We start from the raw sequence: 22964 nt of genomic DNA, 5'->3' as shown, positions 1-22964 counted from the left end.
TGAGTTGAAAAGTGTTGATAAAATAAGGAGTTGAATTTATTTACATAGAGTTGACTTTTCTTGCCACTTTTGATAGTAGGATACAAGAAATGCATTAAATTGGTGAAAAATATCTTTTTCTTTTAGGAAAATTGATGAAACAAACAAAAAAGATATTTTAGTAAGATTGAGACATAAAACGTGGTCCATCACGGTGGAAGTTAGCCGCATATGTGCTTTGAGTGACATAATGAAATAGCCATTAGAGAGTTCGACTTGTATGCGCTCATGGGACTGAAGACTCAAACTTATGCTTTATTATTGGTATATATTCATATTGTAAAAGAATTTATACGCTATCATATCATATAAAAGTAAATGTAGGTGCCTGTTCATTTTAAATGAAATTAGTAAACTTTAAAAAGCATAAGCAAAGTTAATAATCTAAAAAATAGATTAGCTTAATTGTATAATGGACCAAAATTACATTAAAGTACATATATCTTGAATTGTAAATGTGTGTAAGTTAAATCCTATTTTGAAAACCAGATGAGCTGATGACTCAGCCAACTATTACTAAAACTGGAAGCCATATGCGGCCATAGGAGAGCTTTTAGGGTTAAGGACGCGACCACAGGAGTATCAAAATGTTGTGCATTTTTTCTTACTAAATGCGATCATCGGTAATAATTTGTTCCATCAATATTTTATATCAAATCAATATATATATATATATATATATATATATATAACTTATGCATTACTAAGTGTTATATATTCTCACTTCAATTTTAACTCTTAAAATTATCGGTCTAAGTAAGTTCTTATTGCGACCATTTATGCTAACCATTTAAAAAGGAATTGGAAATTGCAATAATCAAGTTGCTATTAAGGAATCTCTCGAAGTGTTGACCAAGAGAACAACTTTAGATATACATGTGAAATTTGATATTTACTTTCCACAAATCTATCAACTATTCAATACTCCCTCCTGTCCACATAAGTGACCAATTTATTTTGGGCACACCCATTAAGAAAATACTAAATTTTAAACAAAAACAAGTAGTGTAACTAAACTACCCTTAATTAAATGTTGCAGCATAATTTAACGTGAGGAGTAAAAGTCTTTTTAGGGATACGTATATAAGGGTAATTTTGGAAAAACAAATTGAATTTTTTCTTGATTATATAAATGGACACTTATTTTGGACCAAAATAAAAAAGCAAATTGATGTGATGACCCAAAAGGTCATTACTTGATTTACGAGTAAATTTTGTGTTTCGAGGCCATTGAATCCTCCTTTTCCTCACCTCGATTTGCGTACGCGGTCCGGGCGTATATCCGGAACGCTTTTATGTGGAAATGTGATGAAAATGTCAATTTGGCATTTAAAATTTAATTTAAGTTGACTTCGGTCAACATTTTGGGTAAACGGACCCGGACCTGTTATTTGATGGTCCCGGAGGGTCTGTACGAAAATATGGGACTTGGGCGTATGCCCATAATCGAATCCCGAGAAATGAATATTCAAAGGAAATTATTTTCTGGAATATATATAAGAGTTTTTAGAAAATTTGATTATATTTGGAATTTATGGTATCGAGCCCGTATTTTGGTTCCAAAGCCCGGTACACGTTCAATATGACATTTAAGATGCGTCTGTAAAATTTGGTAAGATACGGAAGTCGTTTGATGTGATTCGGACCCGTAGTTATAAAATTTGATACTTTGGAAGTTTTGAGATTTTTCCTTGATTTCTATGCTAAATTCGTTGTTTAAGATATTATTTTGGTAATTTGATCGCACGAGTAAGTCCGTAGGATGTTTTTGAAGTAGTGTACATGTTTGGTTTGGAGCCCCGAGGACTAAGGTGAGTTTCGGATAGCGTCGGAGTATTTTTGGACGTAGAAATCTGGTGTATCTACTATTTTCTGGTGTCCACACTGTTACCCTATGCGAACGTGTGGTAACCCACGCGAACGCACTGGACAAACGGGAAGGGGGGCTGGTATACACTATGCGAACGCACTGACTGGGACGTGAACGCGGAGCTTTGGGTATGTTGCTCTACACAAACACGTCTAAGTCCACGCGAACACACTGCCTAAGGGGGAGCTGGGGAATGGGTTGGCCATAACACTGTGCGAACACGGCCAATGGCTCGCGAACGCGTAGGCCAGGAGGATTAAGCCTATGCGAACGCGGCCAAAGTCACGCGAACGCATAAAGTACCTGTCTAGTCCTTGTAAAAACAGTAGCAAAATGGGATTTCTTCAAAATTTCATAACTTTTTCACTTAAACTCAAACTTGGGCGATTTTTGAAGGGGGATTTCACCACAAAACCATAGGTATGTATTCTTAGACTTGTTTTCTTCAATTTTCATTAACACCCATTAGATTTCTAGGCCTAAATCATGTTCTTAAGGGTAGAAAATTGGGGATTTAGGTAGAGTTAGAGCTTTTTGAATAACTGGAATTTAGACCTCGTTTTGGGGTCGGATTCTGAAACTAATTACATATTCGTGCTCGTGATGAATGGGTTTGGTCCGAACCTCGTATTTTGACCAAGCGGGTCCGGAGTCGATTTTTGACTTTTGGGAAGAATGATAGAAAACCTTTAATTTAGCATTGGGGTTGAATTATTTAGCATTTATTGATATTTGTAAATTAATTTGGACTAGATACAAGTAATTTGGAGGCGAATTCAAAAAGAAAAGCGGTGTTTGAGGCTTAAGTTGGTCGTGGAAGTTTGAGGTAAGTGTTTAGTCTAACCTTAGCTTGAGAGATTAAGAGTTGTGTCCTATTTACTATGTGTTATTTATTAAGTACGACATATAGAAATGGTGACGAGTATCTATACGTTGGTGTCAAACACGCCTGTGAGTCTTATACTATGATTAATGTGACTCCATTTGTATTGTTCATGCCTTGTGTGATGATTTCTATTGTTGAGCAAAACTTGTGGAAGTAATATTGGTATTTGAATAATAAAGAGTGTTGGCTCAAGTTGTAAAATGATTTGTGGAAGTATAATTGGCAATTGAACCTTATAGAGCATTGGCTCAAATTGTGAAGTGAGTTGTGAAGTAACTGTGATAAAAAGAAGAGGGTTGTTATATTGTCTCACTTGCCGGGATGTTGATGCTTTTGATATTGTTCCCTTGCCGGGATTTGATTGTTGTACTATTGTTCCCTTGCCGAGATTTGATTGTGATTTTATTTATTTCCTTGTCCTTATTGCTTGTGATTGTTGTTTGGGTGAGGAAGAGTATTAAAGCACAAAGGGTAATGCCGTGAATTGTTTTGGTGAGAGAGTATTAAAGCACGAAGGGTGATGCCATGTATGATTTGTGAGGAAGAGTGTAAAAGCACAAATGGTGATGTCGTGCCGCACGATGTACAATTCCGTGCCGATTATATTGATTTTTATGGTGAGGACGAGAGTAAAAACACGAAGGGTGATGTCATGTAGATGATATTGATTCTTATGGTGAGGACGAGAGTAAAAACACGAAGGGTGATGCCGTACACTTGTTTGATTTATGATTCTTGTTGATAATTGAGTTATGGGTTCCTTATATTCACGTGATGTCCTTCTGTTATCATTTGATGTTTCCCCGAATCATGTTTCCCTCTCTTATCCTTAACTGTACATTCCTGCTTTTATTTTCCGTTGTATATGATTTAACTGTACACGTTTATTTGGTAGTCTGGTCCTAGGCTCGTCACTACTTCGCGAGGTTAATCTAGGCACTTACCAGCACTTGGGGTCGTTTGTGCTGATACTACACTCTGCACTGTGTGCAGATCCCGCTGCAGCAGCTTTCGGTTGCTGCCTTCAGTCCAGTCGGAGATTTCGAGGTAGTCCTGCAGGTGTCCGCAGGCCTTGGCGTCTTCTACTATCCTTTTATTCTGTTTCTTTTATATATTTCAGAGATAGTGTTGTAATAAATCTTTCGGATCTTTATTTATAGTATTCTTAGACAGTCTGTGAAGTTTTGACACCAGTCATGGGCAGTTTATGTATGGATAGATATTGACATCTTTATTAATATGATACGCTTCAGTCTTCCACTTTTAATTTGCACTGTTATATAATATTGGCTCTTAATTTTTAAAGGATTAAAAATGGGAAAAAGGTAGATAATTCAAACGGTTGGCTTGTCTAGTTTCCACTAGTAGGTGCCATCACGACTCCCGAGGGTGGAAAATCCGGATCGTGACAAGTTGGTATTAGAGCTCTAGGTTACTTAGGTCTCACAATTCACGGACAAGCTTAGTAGAGTCTGAGGGATCGGTATGGAAACATCTGTATTTACCCCCCAGAGGCTACAAAGTTAGGAAAACCCGCACATCTGTTCTTTCCTGTTGTGCGGTTTGGTTTCTCAATACTAATTGAATTTTTACTCTGTTCTTTCGCAGATGGAAAGAACACGCATTTCCTCATCCACTGATCAACAGCCTAAGCCCCCAACAACATCTCTCATGAGGGGCAGAGGGCGAGGCTGGGGCCGTGTTAGAGGCCGAGGCAGAGCTCAGCCTAGAGCAACAACACCAGTGGCGGAGCCTCAGGTTGAGTTTGATGATGAGGTTCCGCCCCAGGCAGTTTCGGTAGGCCCAGCTCAGGTCCCAGAGGGATTCATTGCTACCCTAGTACTCTAGGATGCTCTAGCCGTCTAGTAGGCCTTATGGAGAGTGTCACCCGGACAGGCTTACTTCCTGTAGCATCAACCATCTCTCAAGCTGGAAGAGGAGCCCAGACTCCTGCTACTCACACTCAGGAGCAGATTGATCCCCAGTTTTAGACTCCAGCAGCTCAACCAGTTGGAGCAGTTTAGCCGGGTGTGGTAGCTCAGACCGGTGATGGAGCAACTATGTCTGCCGATGCCTTATGGAGATTGGACAGGTTTACCAAGCTCTCCACTACCACTTTTAGGGGTGCATCTTCTAAGGATCCCTAGGATTATTTAGACAACTGTCATGAGTTTCTCAGGAATATGGGGATAGTGGAGACCAATGGAGTCGACTTAGCTACTGTTCGCATGTCTGGATCCACCAAGACTTGGTGGAGAGATTATTGTTTGGATAGACTAGTTGGGTCACTAACTTTGACTTGGGATAAGTTTTCTCAGCTATTTCTGGAGAAATTTCATCCTATCACTCAGAGAGAGATCTATCTGAGGTAGTTTGAGCGTCTTCAGTAGGGTTCTATGACTGTTACTCAGTACGAGACCAGGTTTATTGATTTGGCCCGTCATACTCTATTTATACTTCCCACTGAGAGAGAGAGAGTGAGGAGGAGGCTTATTGAGGGATTCATTCAGCCTATTCGACTTCAGATGGCGAATGAGACGGGGAGTGAGATTTTTCTCAAGAGGTGACCAATGTGGCCAGGAGAGTTAAGATGGTTCTATCACAGGGAGGTGGTCAGGGGTCTGACAATAGGCCTCGTCATTCAAGCAGATTCAGTGGCGCCTCATCTGGAGGCAGGGATTCGTATGGTAGAGACCATCCTCTTAGGCCTTTTCAGTCAGCACTTCAGGTTTCTCACGGTTCTTCAGGTAGTCGTGGTTCTCATATGCAGTATTCTAATCAGCAGTCTTATAGTGCACCACCAGCTCCTATCAGTGCACCGCCGCTCCAGAGTTTCGGGGTGGTCATTCAGGTCGTTAGGGCCAGTAGTCTCAGCAGTCGAGGTCTTGTTATACTTGTGGCGATATGGGGCATATTACAAGATTTTTCCCTCGAGCATCGAGCAGTTCTCAGCATCAGGGTTCCCGTGCCATGCTTTAGACACCGAGTGTTCCACAGCCCGCTCAGCCAGCTAGAGGTGAAGGTAGAGGTGCTAGAGGTGGAGGTAGAGGAGTTAGAGGTGGAGGTTAGGCCGCTAGAAGTGGAGGCCAGCCAGTAGCAGGCCGTCCCAGAGTTGTAGATCAGAGTGGTGGGGCTAGCCCCGATGTTATGCTCTTCCAGCCAGGCCTAAGGCTGAGCTTCCGATGCAGTTATCTCAGGTACTATTCTGGTTTGTAGTAGAGATGCTTCAATTCTATTTGATCTAGGGTCTACATACTCCTATGTGTTATCTTATTTTGCACCGTATCTTATCATGTCTAGTGATTCTTTGAGTGCTCTTGTATATGTGTCTACACCGATGAGTGATTCTATTATGGTAGATCGTGTCCATCATTCATGTATAGTTGTGATTGGGGGTCATGAGACTCAAGTAGATTTGTTACTTCTGGACATGGTTGATTTTGATGTCATATTGGGGATGAACTGGTTATCTCCTTACCACGCCATCTTGGACTGTCATGCCAAGACTATGACCTTAGCCTTGCCGGGTTTGCCTAATTTAGAGTGGAGAGGGACTCTGGTCCTTCTACCCATAGTGTTATCTCATATATGAAGGCTCGGCATATGGCCGAGAAGGGGTGTTTGGCTCATTTGGCATATGTTCGTGATTATAGTGCCGAGGTTCCTTCTATTAATTTTGTGCCTATTGTTCGTGAGTTTCCTGAGGTAATTTCTTCAGACCTGTCAGGTATGCCACCTGACAGGGATATTGACTTCTGCATTGATTTGGCTCCGGGCACTCAGCCCATTTCTATTCCGCTGTATCATATAGCCCCGCCTAAGTTGAAAGAGTTGAAAGAGCAATTGCAAGACTTGCTTGATAATGGAATTATTAGACCTAGTGTCTCGCCTTGGGGTACGTCGGTGTTTTTTGTTAAGAAGAAGGACGGATCGATGAGAATGTGTATAGATTACCGGCAGTTGAACAAAGTTACAATCAAGAATAAGTATCCATTGCCGAGGATTGATGATTTATTTGATCAGCTTTAGGGTGCCAAGGTATTTTCGAAGATTGGCTTGAGATCTAGCTATCATCAGTTGAGGATTAGGGCATCCGATGTCCCTAAGACAACTTTTCGCACTCGGTACGGGCATTATGAGTTCTTGGTAATCTCATTTGGGTTGACAAATACCCCAGCAGCTTTTATGGATTTGATTAACCGAGTGTTCAGGGCTTACTTGGATTTGTTCGTGATAGTCTTCATTGATGACATTTTGATCTATTCCCACAGCCGGGAGGAGCATGAGCATCATCTAAGAGTGATTTTTCAGACTTTGAGAGACAGTCAGTTGTATGCCAAGTTCTCGAAGTGTGAGTTCTGGTTGAGTTCAGTTGCATTCTTGGGTCATGTTGTATTAGAAGAGGGTATTCAGGTAGATCCGAAAAAGATAGAGGCAGTCAAGAACTAGCCAAGACCCGCATCAGCTATAAAGATCCGGAGTTTCTTGGGTTTGTCAGGCTATTATCGTCGGTTTGTGGAGGGGTTTTCATCTATTGCAGCCCTGATGACCAGGTTGAACCAGAAGGGTGCCTGGTTCTGGTGGTCGGACGAGTGTGAGGTAAGCTTTCAGAAGCTCAAGACAGCTTTGACTACGGCGCCAGTGTTGGTTTTGCCCACAAGTTCAGGACCTTATACAGTTTATTGTGATGCATCTCGTATTGGACTTGGTGCGGTGTTGATGCAAGATGGCAAGGTCATTGCCTATGCTTCTCGGCAGTTGAATATTCATAAGAAGAACTATCTAGTTCATGATTTGGAATTAGCAGCCATTGTCCACGCGTTGAAGATTTGGAGGCATTATCTATATGGCGTGTCATGTGAGGTGTTCACGGATCACAAAAGTCTGCAATATTTGTTCAAGCAGAAGGAGCTAAATTTGAGGCAGAGAAGGTGGTTGGAGCTATTAAAGGACTATGATATCACCATCTTATATCATCCGGGAAAGGCCAATATAGTGGCCGATGCTTTGACAAGGAATTCAGCCAGCATGGGCAGTCTTGATTATATTCCGGTTGGTGAGAGACCGCTTGCTTTGGATGTTCAGGCTTTGGCCAATCAGCTCGTGAGGTTGGATATTTATGAGCCTAGTCGTGTGTTAGCTTGCACAGTCGCTCGTTCTTCTTTATTGGAGCGTGTCCGAGATCGGCAATTTTGAGGTGCCAAGCGGGTTACCTTAGGAGATGATAGAGTTTTGAGACTGCAGGGTCGAGTTTATGTGCCTAATGTGGATAGGCACTGGGAGTTGATTTTAGAGGAGGCCCATAGTTCCCAGTACTCTATTCATCCGGGCGCCGCTAAGATGTATCAGGATTTGCAGCAGCATTATTGGTGAAGGAGAATGAAAAAGGACATTGTTGCGTATGTGGCTCGGTGTTTGAATTGTCAGCAGGTTATGTACGAGCATCAGAGACCTGGTGGTTTGTTCCAAAAGATTGAGATTCCTGAGTGGAAGTGGGAGCGTATCACTATGGACTTCGTTGTTGGACTCCCACGGACTCAGAGGAAGTTCGATGCAGTATGGGTTATTGTTGATAGGCTGACCAAGTCAGCACATTTCATTCTTGTGGCAATCTCCTATTTTTCCGAGAGGCTAGCTGAGATCTATACAACAATTCATTCTCATACGGACGGGCAGTCCGAGCGTACTATTCAGATTTTGGAGGATATGCTCTGAGCTTGTGCCATTGACTTTGGAGGCTCATGGGATCAATTTTTGCCTGTAGCAGAGTTTGCCTACAAAAACAGCTACCAGTCGAGCATCTAGATAGCTCCTTATGAGGCTTTATATGGTAGGCGATGTCGGTCGCCGGTTGGATGGTTTAAGCCGGGCGAGGCTCGATTGTTGGGTATGGATCTAGTACAGGATGCCTTGGACAAGGTCAGGATCATTCAGGATAGGATTCGTACAGCTCAGTCCAAGCAAAAGAGTTATGCCGACCGTAAGGTTCGTGATTTGTCATTCATAGTCGGTGAGCGGGTATTGCTTCGGGCGTCGCCTATGAAGGGCGTGATGAGATTTGGGAAGAGGGGCAAGCTTAGCACTAGGTTCATTGGCCCGTTTGAGATTCTTGATCGAGTGGGAGAGGTGGCTTATAGACTTGCATTGCCGTTGAGCCTATCAGCCGTGCATCCAGTGTTTCATATGTCCATGCTTCGGAAGTATCACGGCAATCCATCCCACATGTTAGATTTGAGCATTCTCCAGTTTGACAAGGACTTGTCATATGAGGAGGAGCCGATAGCTATTCTAGACCGGCAGGTTCATCAGTTAAGATCGAAGAGTTTCCCTTCTGTTCGTGTTCAGTGGCGAGGTCAGCCTGTTGAGGCATCGACCTGGGAGTCCGAGTCCGATATGCGGAGTTGTTATCCCCGTCTTTTCCTCGACTCAGGTACTTCTCTTTCTTATGTCTGTTCGAGAACGAACGGTTGTTTTAGAGGTGGAGGATGTGATGACCCATAAGGTCATCACTTGATTTACGAGTAAATTCTGTGTTCCAAGGCCTTAGAAGCCTTCTTTTTTCTCACCTCGATCTGCGTGCATGGTTCGGGCGTATATCCGAAATGCTTTTATGTGGAAATGTGATAAAATATTAATTTGGCCTTTAAAATTTAATTTAAGTTGACTTCGGTCAACATTTGGGTAAACGGACCCGGACCAGTAATTTGACGGTCCCGGAGGGTCCGTAGGAAAATATGGGATATGGGCGTATACCCGAAGTCGAATTCTGAAGTCCCAAGCCGAGAAATAAATATTCAAAAAAAATTATTTTCTGGAATATATATAAGAGTTTTTAAAAAATTAGATTATATTTGGAATTTATGGTATCGAGCCTCTATTTTGGTTCCGGAGCCCGGTACACGTTCAATATGACATTTAAGATGCGTCTGTAAAATTTGGTAAGAAACGGAAGTCGTTTGATGTGATTCGGACTTGTAGTTGTGAAATTTGATACTTTGGAAGTTTTGAGATTTTTCCTTGATTTCTATGCTAAATTTGTTGTTTAAGATGTTATTTTGGAGATTTGATCGCACGAATAAGTCTGTAGGATATTTTTGAAGTAGTGTACATGTTTGGTTTGGAGCCCCGAGAGCTCGGGTGAGTTTCAGATAGGCGTCAGAGTGTTTTTGGATTTAGAAATCTGGTGTATCTGTTGTTTTCTAGTGTCCAGAATTTTACTCTATGCGAACGCGTGGTAACCCACGCGAACGCACCGAACAAACGGGAAGGGTGGCCGGTATACACTATGCGAACGCACTGACTGGGACGCGAACGCGGAGCTTTGGGTATGTTTCTCTACGCGAACGCGTCTAAGTCCACGCGAACGCACTGCCTAAGGGGGAGCTGGGGAATGGGTTGGACATAACACTGTGCGAACGCGACCAATGGCTCACGAACGCATAGGCCAGGAGGATTAAGCCTATGCGAACACGGCCAAAGGCACGTGAACGCATAAAGTACCTGTCCGGTCTTTTTAAAAACAATACCAAAACGGGATTTCTTCAAAAATTCATAACTTTTTCACTTAAACTCAAACTTGGGCGATTTTTGAAGAGGGATTTCACCGCAAAACCATAGGTATGTGTTCTTAGACTTGTTTTCTTCAATTTCCATTAACACACATTAGATTTCTAGGCCTAAATCATGTTCTTAAGGGTAGAAATTTGGGGATTTAGGTAGAGTTAGGGCTTTTTGAATAATTAAAATTTTGACCTCGTTTTGATTGTTAGTGATTTGATTGTTGTACTATTGTTCCCTTGCCGGTATTTGATTTAGGTAGAGTTATGGCTTTAACACTCTCTCACAAAGGGTGGTGTCGTGTATGATTTGTGAGGAAGAGTGTAAAAGCACGAAGGGTGATGTCGTGCCGAACGATGTACAATTCTGTGCCAATTATATTGATTTTTATGGTGAGGACGAGAGTAAAAACACGAAGGGTGATGCCGTGCAGATGATATTGATTCTTATGGTGATGATGGGAGTAAAAGCACGAAGGCTGATGTCGTGCGCTTGTTTGATTTCTGATTCTTGTTGATAATTGAGTTATGTGTTCCTTATATTCACTTGTTGTCCTTCTGTTATCATTTGATGTTTTCTCGCAACATGTTTCCCCCTCCCATCCTTAACTGTACATTCTTGCTTTTATTTTTCGTTGTATATGATTTAACTGTACAGGTTTATTTAGTAATCTGGTTCTAGCCTCGCCACTACTTCGCCGAGGTTAGGCTAGGCACTTACCATCACATGGGGTCGGTTGTGCTGATACTACATTCTACACTGTGTGCAGATCCCGGTGCAGCAGCTTTCGGACCATAGCTTTGGGTTGTTGCCTTCAGTCCAACCGGAGATTCCGAGGTAGTCCTGCAGGCGTCCGCATGCCTTAGAGTCTTCTCCTATCCTTTTATTCTGTTTCTTTTACGTATTTCAGAGACAGTGTTGTAATAAATCTTTCGGACCTTTATTTGTAGTATTCCTAGACAATCTGTGAAGTTGTGACACCAGTCTTGGGTAGTTTATGTATGGATAGATATTGACATCTTTATTAATATGATACGTTTCAGTCTTTCACTTTTAATTTCCGATGTTTATATAATGTTGGCTCTTAATTGTTAAAGGATTAAAAATGAGAAAAAGGTAGATAATTCAAATGGTGGCTTGCCTAGCTTTCACTAGTAGGCGTCATCACGACTCCCGAGGGTGAAAAATCCCGGTTGTGATAATTGATCACTTATTGTTGACCGGAGGGAGTATATATATATATATATATATATATATATATATATATATATATATATATATATATTACCTACTTTGGAGTTGATTTTATTGCTTAACAAGTGATGTCCTATTTTTTCACATCCTGACCATCAGTTTTAACAATTTCCCAACTAAATACACTTAGGCCTCATTTGTTTTTTCTAAGATTAAGACGTCTGAATCCGAATACACATTTGAATATCAAGATGTGTATTAAGATTTGAATAGAAATAATTAAGACTGTTTGATTTTTAACATCTGAATGTATAAAATCTATCTCTATTTGAAAATTAATAAACATAAAATTCAAATGGCATACTAACTAATCTAATATTCTATCAATAAAATATATAATTTTTTAAAATATGATAGTTGTTGGTGGTGATGGCTAACGGGTGAATGCCGACTAGAAGCGGTGGTAGTTTTGGTTGATAATGGTGGTTCATGCTAGTAGCTAGTAGTGATTGATAGTGGTGACGATTATGATTGATGATGGTGGTGGCGGGTTGTGATAGTTAATAATGGCGGGTGGTGGTAGTAGTTGTGACTGAGAAAGGTGGCGGGTAGGTGGTGGTATGTTATAATAATGGACAGTGTCGACTGTGGTTATTGATGGTGATAGGGTGGTCAATTGTGGTAGTTGAGGTGAATGAGTGTTGATTGTGGGTGAGAATGATATATGGTGGTTGGAGTGGTGGGGATGGTGGGTGGTGATGGTCGATAATGGTGACGGCTATGATTGAGGATGATGATGGCGTGATGGTGGTGGTGGTGGTTGAGTATGGTGGTGGTGGTGGCATGGTGGTAGTTGATAATGGTAGGTGGTAGCGACAGTTAATAATGAATATGTGATAGCATTTTAATGAAATTATGTCTCTGTTATAGATCTTAATCATACAGACTTATTCAGACCCATTAAATACACTTAATGATTAAAATCTGAATAATTAAGATTCAGACTTTAAAAACAAACGCACTTAATATCTGAGATCTGAATAATTAAGATTCAGACCTCCATTAAATACAAACAAATGAGCTCTTAATCTATTCAAAGGCGAGGAAATTAGAAGAGTAATAATTTGGTCCGATTAGGCTCAAGTCAAATGGCGAGAAAACAATGTGACTAAATCTATTGTCGTAGTCTTCCACTCAGGCCAATGTCAATTGTCAAATACGAGTGTTATCCAATTTCTTTATTTCTATTTCTTCCACTACTTGTGAGTTATTTTTGAAACTATTCTCCAACTTCAATTTGCTTGTTATCCACATATGTTTATCGTACTCATTGCTTTTCTATGAATAATTCAATACTTCTGACCTAAGATTAGATGCCAATTTTTGGGCCACTTAAATTAGGGCAAGAGAAATTGCTTGTCCACCGCTACTCTTTTTTGCATTATAAATTGCATAGATGAGTCGTGGGATAATATGAAATGAAAGGAACGAAATGAAATTTTGATTAGAAAAACTGCACACCGACCTTTGTTTTAAAAGGGAACTATCAATTACAGAAGGATGTGGTGCAGCGGATGAGATTGTTCTTTCTTTAACTATATGTCTTCGAGCTTTGAGTATGAAAAAATTCTTAGTAGAGAACGTTTTTCTCAAAATGGGTCCTATGTGGCACAAATTCAAATATAATTGGGCTACAATATGGATACCGAACAAGAAATGAGAGACCAAAAAAAGGGAACTATCACATGTTTTGAATGAAGTGAAGTTTTTGAGTCAGAAGGAAACTAATCATTGTTTGAAGAGAAATACAAATAGAGAGCGACACTTAAGAATTTAAAGGTAGATGGATATCGACCCACATTTATCCATATCTTGGTTTGTCTTATCTTTTGCACTACGTCACCTATGTACAAATATCTCTTCAAATTAATTAAGAGTATTAAGATAGGACGGAAATTTAAGGATAAAAGAGCTCGCTTGTTACATGTAAAATGTAAAGTGACATATTCAACAGAGCGAACTATATGATATTTCATTCTTTTCGGCGGCATAACATTAAAATTTGATTTCAATTGGTTACGAAGAGTAGCGGAGGCAGAATTTTCGCTAAGATGGTTAAAAAAAGAAAGTTAGAAAATTAGAAAAAATATGATCAATGAGAATTGAACTAATTACCTTACAAAATTTTTGAACCATCTTGACTATTGAGATATATGTTTGACTCAAAAGATTTCGAACTCTTTTTAATCAAATCAATCAATGATGAAGGGGTAAATCGTAGCCGAAGATAATAAACTCTAGGATGACAATAGTAGAAAGATGATAATAGTTCAAGGCCAGCGGTTCTTTCTCCAAAAACTCCCCCTTTTACAAGACTTTCACCCTTCTTATATACTGAGAGGTTTTCCCATAATCGTATGGACGACAAATTAAGAAATATCTAATGAATATTCCCTAGGTCACCTAACATGCCGAATCTACTGTCGATGCGGTGGTATCTCTTCTCCCTTCACAGGGTCGTATCCCTTTGTCGACTCATAGGTTTTTGGTCGTTTGTCGTACCCATCATAGGTCGTGGTCGATCAAATTCGGACCCATACAATATACTTTTTGATTGTGTTAAGGAAATTCAAAATATAATATATGGAGATGCAAAATAAATTTTACCTTATATATATACAGTTTAATTTTATGGCAAATAACCAGGTTGGATGTCATATGAATTTTTTAATGCTTCTTGTCCTTGTATACCTAAAAGTGAGATCAATATAAAGCTAAATCCAAAATAACTTTGTGTTTCGAATTGAAGAATGATTCGTAGCCTCTCATATCTAACTCATACTATGATTAAAGGGGAATCTTCTCTTTAATTGCCGACCTAAGGTGCACCACACTATATTAAGACTTATTACCTAAACATCTAGTGTGTGTAATATGTGAAAATGAAAGCTTAAAAAACTCACGTTGGGTTGGATCCCACAAAATGACAACCTTATGATTCCATGAAAAGTCTAATCGAAGTGAAATCCTAATAAATAGTTTTAGCTCATTCATTCCACATTTGAGTATCATTTGTACTAACTTTTACCTTTTTCTCATTAGCACGAGTTAATATGTTCAAATTTTTAACGTCAAAGCAATAGAACTCTTTATAAGTTCGTTGAGAATATGAGTAAAGTATTCGCTTTGTCTCATTTTTTTTTTTTTTTTTGAGAAATAAGTATGCTAAATCTTGACACGTTAATGTTAGAACTCTTTTTTTTAATAGGAAAAAAGTCCAAACTTATGCCTGAATTATGTGAAATGGTCTAACTTGCCCTCCATCAATAGTTGGGGTTAATGGTGTCGTTGTCGTTACCAAATTGAGCTAGACTTGTCCTTATTGGCTAACTGAAGCTTTGAAACTAAATAGTTTTTGTTAATAGTCGGACCATTTTGCATAGTTCGGGGATAAATTAGACCTTTGTCCTCTTTTATACATTGAATATTTAGCATTAAAAAAATTTAATTTTTCTGCTATAAGTATAATTTAACTAGTTATAGAAGATTTCACTCTATTTTTCAAGATGGACCTTAGAATGCAAATTAATAAAATTAAAGATCCAAAGATGATGTATGGATTGGTCGAGCTCCTAAAATAACATGAAGGTAGGGGTGGCAAATAGGTGGTGCGAGTCGGATATGAGCGGGTCGAAAACGAGTAATTCAAAAAACGGATAAATTATCCGACCCTACACGTATTTAAGGCGGATAAAAAATAGGTTATCCAACCCAATTTGAGGCTTTATAAATGTAAAAGCTAAGCTCATTAGTTATTCATTGGTTATCCATTTTCTGAGCGGATAATATGATTTTTATCCATATTCGACCCGTTTTTAAAAAGTTCATTATCCAACCCATTTTTAATTGGATAATATGGGTGGAGTTTGGACGATCAAATCAACAGTGTTCATTTTGAGTTATTGCCCTATGTGAGTATATCTGCAAGTGAAACAATTTGATTTAGTTTTCACCTTAATTTGGGTAAATCGCCTCAGATCGTCTTATTCATTTTGTTAATGAAGAATTGCCTACTATATGATGAGACATTATTGGAATACTATGGTGGTTTGCACTTTAGCCAGATGTCGTAAATGTAGAGGACTAGAGGTGGTTTCGGGAGTGGCCTTATAACAAATTTAATATTTATTATAGGTCCTTTCTCAAGAAATTGATTAATAAAACTATGTGAAGTTTTTAATTAGGGCACGAAGTTAAGGAAATTAAAAAAAAGACTTTTGACGTATAAATCAAATACTATATGCAAAGTTATACAAGCATCATATTAAATGAGTGGTAGTGAGAGTCCTAATAAGTTATATATATCATTAAAGGAAAAAATTAGGCATGTTAGGACTAAATAAATTTTTTTTAAAAGATATTTCATTATGTTTGAAACAAACTAAACAAAAAATTATATATAGTAGTACAAAAAATCGATAAAAAAAAGTACGCAAAATCTTTATTGGGATATTTTTTTTCTATTCAAATTATAACTAGTCAGAGCATTTATGCTCTCGTATTTTGGTTTGGTTTTTCACTCAGTGTCAAGTACCTATATAATTGAGGCTCGACTAATACAGCTTTATGCATAAGACTCATTTAAAGGCTTCTTCATTGAATTTTTTCAAACCAAAGGCTTGAATATGATACCTCTCATTAAATGTGAAGGAAATTTATTCATCTCCCTATAACTCTTGATATAGAGGGGAGAACTAGTAAAAATAGTACGACCTAATCAGTTTTTGGATTATTAATAAAAAAATAGTCATGGTTTGCAAAGTTATTGAAAAATAATCATTGTATTGTTGAAATACGAAAAGTTTCAGCATAATATGCTGGATTATGGAGTTCTTACGTATAAACTTCCAGCATATTGGAACTCCGGCACGAAAAATTTCAGCATAATATGGTAGATTATGGAGCTCCTCCATTTAAACTTCCCGCATATTATGGTGGAACTCCAGCATATTATATTGAAATCTCATATGTAAAGAATTAGATTCCAACATATTATGCTAGAATATTTGCGGATATTTAAGGATATTTTTGTTCAAATTATATCTTTACATAAAAAAAATTAAATTTCGGTTACTTTTATACATTTAGCTATTTTTCAATTATTAATTATAAATCAGGCTAATATATTTTTTCCGGAAAAACTGTATTAAGTGGCTAGAGGGACCCGAAAAGTATCTTCTACACAAAATGTAACCGTCAGAGCGATCCAGGCCTCAACCCACAAAAAAGTAAGGTGTGAACGCGCCCCACCAGATCAAGTCATCAATTACATCACCTGATAAACTGCCAAAGAATCACTTATTACTATGCCAGCTAAGCTCAAAATGCTACTCCGTGTTTGAAAAGTGTATGAGCTGTTCCTCCACGTAGGATCTTCCCGCGTATATAAATAACTCCCCCTTTGACCTCTCTCTGTATTTCAGAACTCAAGTCAAAAAAAATTCTAAGTTTCAAGATTTTCAACCATGCAAAGGTCAAATAAGAGATTTAGAGAAGACGGAACGTCGAATACAGACCAAAATAACCAACAGTTTCCGCACTTTCCTCGGCTTACTGGAGAAGAAGAGTATTCTGTTATGGTTTCAGCTTTGAAAAATGTCATCAATGGTAGTATTCCCATGGAAAATACTCAACAATTTTATTCATTTTCACCTTTTCAATATTGTACTGCCACTTCTACTGCCACGACTGTTACTGCGTATTCTTCGCCTTCGAACAGCATGTCTACAATTGAACAAGGAAATGTGGTGTCACCTATTTTAGGTGTCCCAGCAGAACAAGAACCTTGTCCATTTTGCAGAATCAAAGGTTGTTTAGGCTGCGATATTTTCGGAACAACATCTAATGCTGCTGCTGTTGTCGCTGCTGACGATAACAAGAAGAATAGTACTACTACAACTGCAGTAACTAAGAAGAAGAAGAAGAATTACAGAGGAGTGAGACAGAGGCCATGGGGAAAATGGGCAGCAGAAATTCGAGATCCAAGGAAAGCTGCGCGTGTTTGGCTTGGAACTTTTAATACAGCAGAAGATGCAGCCAGAGCTTATGATAAAGCCGCTATTGAATTTAGGGGTCCAAGAGCTAAGTTAAATTTCTCATTTGCTGATTATACTGAGATTCAAGAACAACAGAGTGCTTCATCTTCTTCACCTCAACAATTGCCGGAGCCACAGTTGCAGCAAGGGAATAATACTGAATTTGGAAATGAAATTTGGGATCAACTGATGGGGGATAATGAGATTCAAGATTGGTTGACGATGATGAATTTCAATGGTGATTCTTCTGACTCTACTGGCGGGAATGTTCACAGCGTTTAAGTTTCAGTTTTTTAAAAAAATTACTCGTATAGTGTATTAGGGTGCTTTGCCCTATAGTATTTTAACAAATTGGGCTCTCGCACATAAGGAAAAACTAGCAGTAATTTTCTACTCATTTTCGGGTTGTGCCGTATGTAATTCGGCATATTAGTCGAGTGAAATGTAAAAATTATGAGGAATTAATGTGAATATATTTTTGTTTTTAAAATTACTTCCCCTATTTCAAGTCATATAGAGCTACAATATATTATAATATAACATAATAATTGGTTCCGGAAAATACTTGACTTTTATATTGAATGACTGTTATGTACAACTGTTGTTTCACTGTATTTGATATTTAACATGAATATTTCAATAACTACTAAATTTTGAATCATAATTTAAAAGTAAAATGCATTAATACAGACTGATTAAATTTAAATATTAAATTTGCTTTTATCTAAAGTTTAAAAAATTGAAAAGTGGGGTCAGAAGACACAGATACAAATCACCTGGTGATTTTGATGGCAAGCTAGATAGTCACGATGGCCCACAATACTTGACAAAAGGATTTAAAAAGATCATTTTTAATGTCGACAGAAAGAAACCACGTGCATAAATTAAAAATGTGGAAGCATATTTAACATGTGCTGATTTATGAAAAGAAATGTGCCCACGAGGGGAAATGTTATCCAATCATTAGTTTATTATAGTACATACCAAGTTGGCAAAAACAGTGAAACATTCGACCGACTCAAAATAGAGACACCAATTAATAACGTGCGTGAGATTTGATGGATTCAGCGGGAAAGACACAGCTGAGTCAGTTACTCGGTATTGTTGACGGCACTAACTTGACGCGTACGGACTTGGTATTTTTGATACTCCCAGGTTCTAGACTCAAGTCAAATTATAGTCTTTGCCTCTTTGGTACCTTTTGGTTGACCCTCTGCCTAGTAAGCGGATTTGACACTCATAACTAAAATTTGATCTTTATGGATTTAGTTATCTAATTCTTTAAATTACAAAATTTTAAATTAATAATTTATATATAACTAAATAATTTTTAAATATAAATACAAAATTTGAATAAAAGTTACTGAGTTCGGTCAAACCCGTATCCGAAAGACTACCTCCCCTGGTATGTCTTATATTTTTTGGTTAGCATTTTCACGAACTCTCATGCAATAAAGATTCTTCTATTCTGTTAATTAAAGAGGGAAAATGCAAATTTATTTTTTATTATACGAAATACTTTAATTTTAATTTTTATTATATTTTAGAGTTATTCATTCCTTTCTTATTATTAAATCATCTAATATTCGCTCTTGAATTTAGCGTAAATTGGTTTGATCTCACATGTTAATATATGTTAAAGAAACATCCAAATTCACCCATCTAATTCTTATTTTAGTTTAAAGTTATCATTCGTTGTACTAAGGTTAAAAGCAAATACGAGAAGATTTGCTAGTGATAAGTGTATGAATGACCAGAAGACGGATTTAGATTCTGAAGTTTGAGTTCGGGATGAAGTTGAATCCACTTACCATTTGGATTATTGTGTTTTACTTTCAATATTTGTACATATATAATATATTTCTTGACATATATACAGAATTTGAGTCATCACTAATGAATCGGCCATACTCGTAGTAGCTCATATCCAACCCCATGAATAACTCCAATGCATAATAGTAAATAAAATTAAGATATGTCGCATTGGCTTTCTTTTTACCCCATTTTGCCTAATTAAAAAGAAAAAGAACTTATATATTCCTATAGGTTTAGTCGTGTGACACATAATAGGTTCTTCCACCTTATGTCTTTCTATTAACGGTATCTTTTTATAGTTTTAAACCAATTTAAACAAATGAAAAATTAAGTGTTGAAGGTTTGTAAGAATTGACCTTACTCATATCGCGTGTAACACTATTACCGTTAGAACTAGGTTGTAAGTGTTGAAGGTTTGTAAGAATTGACCTTACTCATATCGCGTGTAACACTATTACCGTTAGAACTAGGTTGTAAGTGTTGAAGGTTTGTTAAAAATGACTTATTTTGACAAAGTGCATTGTACTAACTGGTTAGGTCATAGGTGTGGTTCATAAAACTCAGACCAATATAAGATGGTTCTAGCTAATGTGGCCATACTTTAAACAGATTTTGAATTACCACAAAAAAGTAATAAATGTTCTCATTATTTTCTATCAATCCCTTTTGGCCTTTGTGTTACAGTTGTCTTATAGTTAACTGGAGATGACTGATGACATGTGCCCTATTTACATGTACATCTTCTTATTCCAAAATAACAAAAGACATATACACTAGCAGCTAGAATCAAATGTACTTTGTTTAATTCATATTATTCAGCAATCAGCATATATATAATACAACTTTAAGTGCAAAACACCTCAGTGCACCAATGCTTTGGCTGAACCCACTTTTCCTACAAAGTTCTGATTGTTGAAGGTACACTTAATCTGAGTATGTACAAAACGAATATTTGAAGGCACTACTATGAATCGACCAGATTGGTTGTACCAAACAAAGTGAATCACAGGGAATATAAATTTCATGAAAAGTGTTAAGAGGCAATTGTACCATATATGCAACATTACAGGTCTCAAAGTCAGTTTCAGAATCATTACGTGGTATCTTTTCATATAGCATTCTTAAAAGGCATGTCTAGTTTTATATGTTTATTTTAAGCATTTTCTAGAAACACAAGCAAGATGCTATTCCGCTCGATGAGCACCCGAGAACAAATAAAATAGATGGTAAATGGCTGGATTTTCCGTCCTACATTGTAATCTATATATAGTTATCATATGTAACTTATAAGTCTTGTAAACAACAAAAAGGAAAAAAAATGTACATAGTGTTAGATAATGCACTTATCTCACATGTGGTATATCGAGGTTTAAACGTTCATTGTGACAGAATTTGGGAGTAATCGGAGGCATTTGCCTTTATATCCGCTTTTTGGGTCACGTTTTAACTTGTACCCGCTTTGCAAAAAAAAATAAAAATTGAAAGCGTACCCACTTTTTTGCGTAACTTCAGCATACGGGCCTGAAGTAGCAAAAATTGCTGAACCAAGTATGTTAAAGTTTTTGTTTGTTAGCTGAAGTTTTGTTCTCTGTTTGCTAAAGTTTTTGTTTGTAATTGCTGAATTTAAACATTCTAGTAGCTAAAGTTTTGTTCTCTATTTGCTGAAGTTTTTGTTTGTAATTGCTGAACTTCAACATGTTTTAGCTGAAGTTTTTCACGTAAACTTAGTGTTGGCTGAAGTTTTGTTGGTAATTGCTGAACTTAAGCATTCCAGTAGCTGAAGTTTTGTTCTCTATTTGCTGAACTTCAGCATGTTTTAGCTGAAGTTTTGTTCTATATTTGCTGAACTTCAGCATGTTTTATGCTATCATGTAATTGATTTTTTGTACAGATAATAAGTTTATCATAAGTAGAATTAGTAACTTAAAAAACTAGATAAATGATTTAACACAATAGGTTAAAATGCATTGATCGATAATGGACAAAGCCGAATCCAACAAGTTACTATCATCTTCTTCACAACTTACTTTAGAAAGTTATTTATAATTTATTTTTAAATAATCTGGTAAACATACTTATGGCAATCATCCCCATGAACTGAAGTTTCATAGCAGCACCAACAACAACACAGAAGAAGAAAAAGGAGGAGGAGGAGGAGGAGGAGAAGAAGAAGAAGAAGAAGAAGAAGAAGAAGAAGAAGAAGAAGAAGAAGAAGAAGAAGAAGAAGAAGAAGAAGAAGAAGAAGAAGAAGAAGAAGAAGAAGAAAACGAAGGAGAAGGAGAAAGGGGGCTGAAGTTGTTTAAAAAGTGGATACAAGTTAAAAAAATTAAAAAAAGAGTATAGGTTAAATGGGGGCGACCAAATAGGGCGCCCCATGCAATTTTTACGAGTAATCGGGTATAATTGTACAGTTTGACTTTCTAGAACTTGGTAATGTTGTAAATGGTTGGAGCACCAATAATTAAGCCTCCAAATGAGTTGGTCATAAAGGTAACATAGTTAACTTCTTTGTACATAATTGGATTCCTAATCCACGTACCCTAAGAAGCAACATTTGTGGACATTTGAACAATTAAATAAATAAATATTTGAAGGTGGACAAGCTGTTTTTGATAGACCTCCAACTCAAGAGAAAATCGTGAAAATGTAGACAAATGAGCTGGTTCGTTTCTATCTTCTACCGAAGTAATTTTACATTCATGATCATGTTAGGCGAAAAGTAATATTAAAGAAATAATTTTTGAGCTTAAAAAAGTGAAGATTTGACCTAAATAGCAGCCCCCTTAACTACTTAATTTAAAAATAGCCGGTGAATATATATATATATATATATATATATATATATATATATATATATATATAGATAGATAGATAGATAGATAGATAGATAGATAGATAGATAGATAGATAGATAGATAGAGAGAGAGAGAGAGAGAGAGAGAGAGTATGTGTATAATTATGTATAATCAATGTATAGCTTATGTATATCGGTTAGGAAAAGTAAACAGTGAAATATGCTATTTGTGTAAAGATCCCCTTAAAAATCTCTTTAGCACGAGCTAGCCAGTTTTCGGATTAGTAATTGAAAAATAACCAGCGTTTGCAAAGTCATTAAAAATAGTCACTGTTTTGCTGCAACACGGAAAGTTCCAGCATAATATACTAGAAATTGGTGCATCTGTGTATGAATTTCCAGCATATTATGCTGGAACTCCAGCACACGAAAAGTTCCAGCATAATATACTGGAGATTGGAGCACCTCTGTATGAACTTCCAGCATATTATGCTGGAACTCCAGTATATTATGCTGGAAGTTCACATGTAAAAAATTCAAACTCCAGTATATTTATGCTGGAATATTTTTTGGATTTTGAATAGTGTTTCGTTCAGATTTATCTTTACATGAAAAGTGGCTAAATTCAATTTCTTTTGAAACTGTGACTATTTTTCAATTACCACTTGTAAATCTGGTTATTTTTGAATTACACCCTATTTTACTTGTAAAGCT

General features: G+C 37.4%; 1 protein-coding gene across 1 annotated transcript; it reads left to right on the top strand.

Moving 5' to 3' along the window:
* The first annotated feature begins 17028 nt into the window (after positions 1-17028).
* On the top strand, positions 17029-18131 carry LOC104249005 (ethylene-responsive transcription factor ERF109-like). Its single transcript, XM_009805365.2, has one exon. It carries the CDS (start codon positions 17072-17074, stop codon positions 17921-17923), a length of 852 nt encoding a protein of 283 aa, XP_009803667.1. The 5' UTR covers positions 17029-17071; the 3' UTR covers positions 17924-18131.
* Positions 18132-22964: the final 4833 nt, after the last annotated feature.

Source organism: Nicotiana sylvestris, chromosome 1, assembly GCF_000393655.2.
Source record: "Nicotiana sylvestris chromosome 1, ASM39365v2, whole genome shotgun sequence".
NCBI lineage: Eukaryota > Viridiplantae > Streptophyta > Magnoliopsida > Solanales > Solanaceae > Nicotiana > Nicotiana sylvestris.
This window is presented reverse-complemented; position numbering and strand designations above follow the sequence as displayed.

Bases quoted from the DNA above. Each gene is read 5' to 3' on its own strand.
- LOC104249005 (XM_009805365.2), top strand. From the start codon at position 17,072: ATGCAAAGGTCAAATAAGAGATTTAGAGAAGACGGAACGTCGAATACA.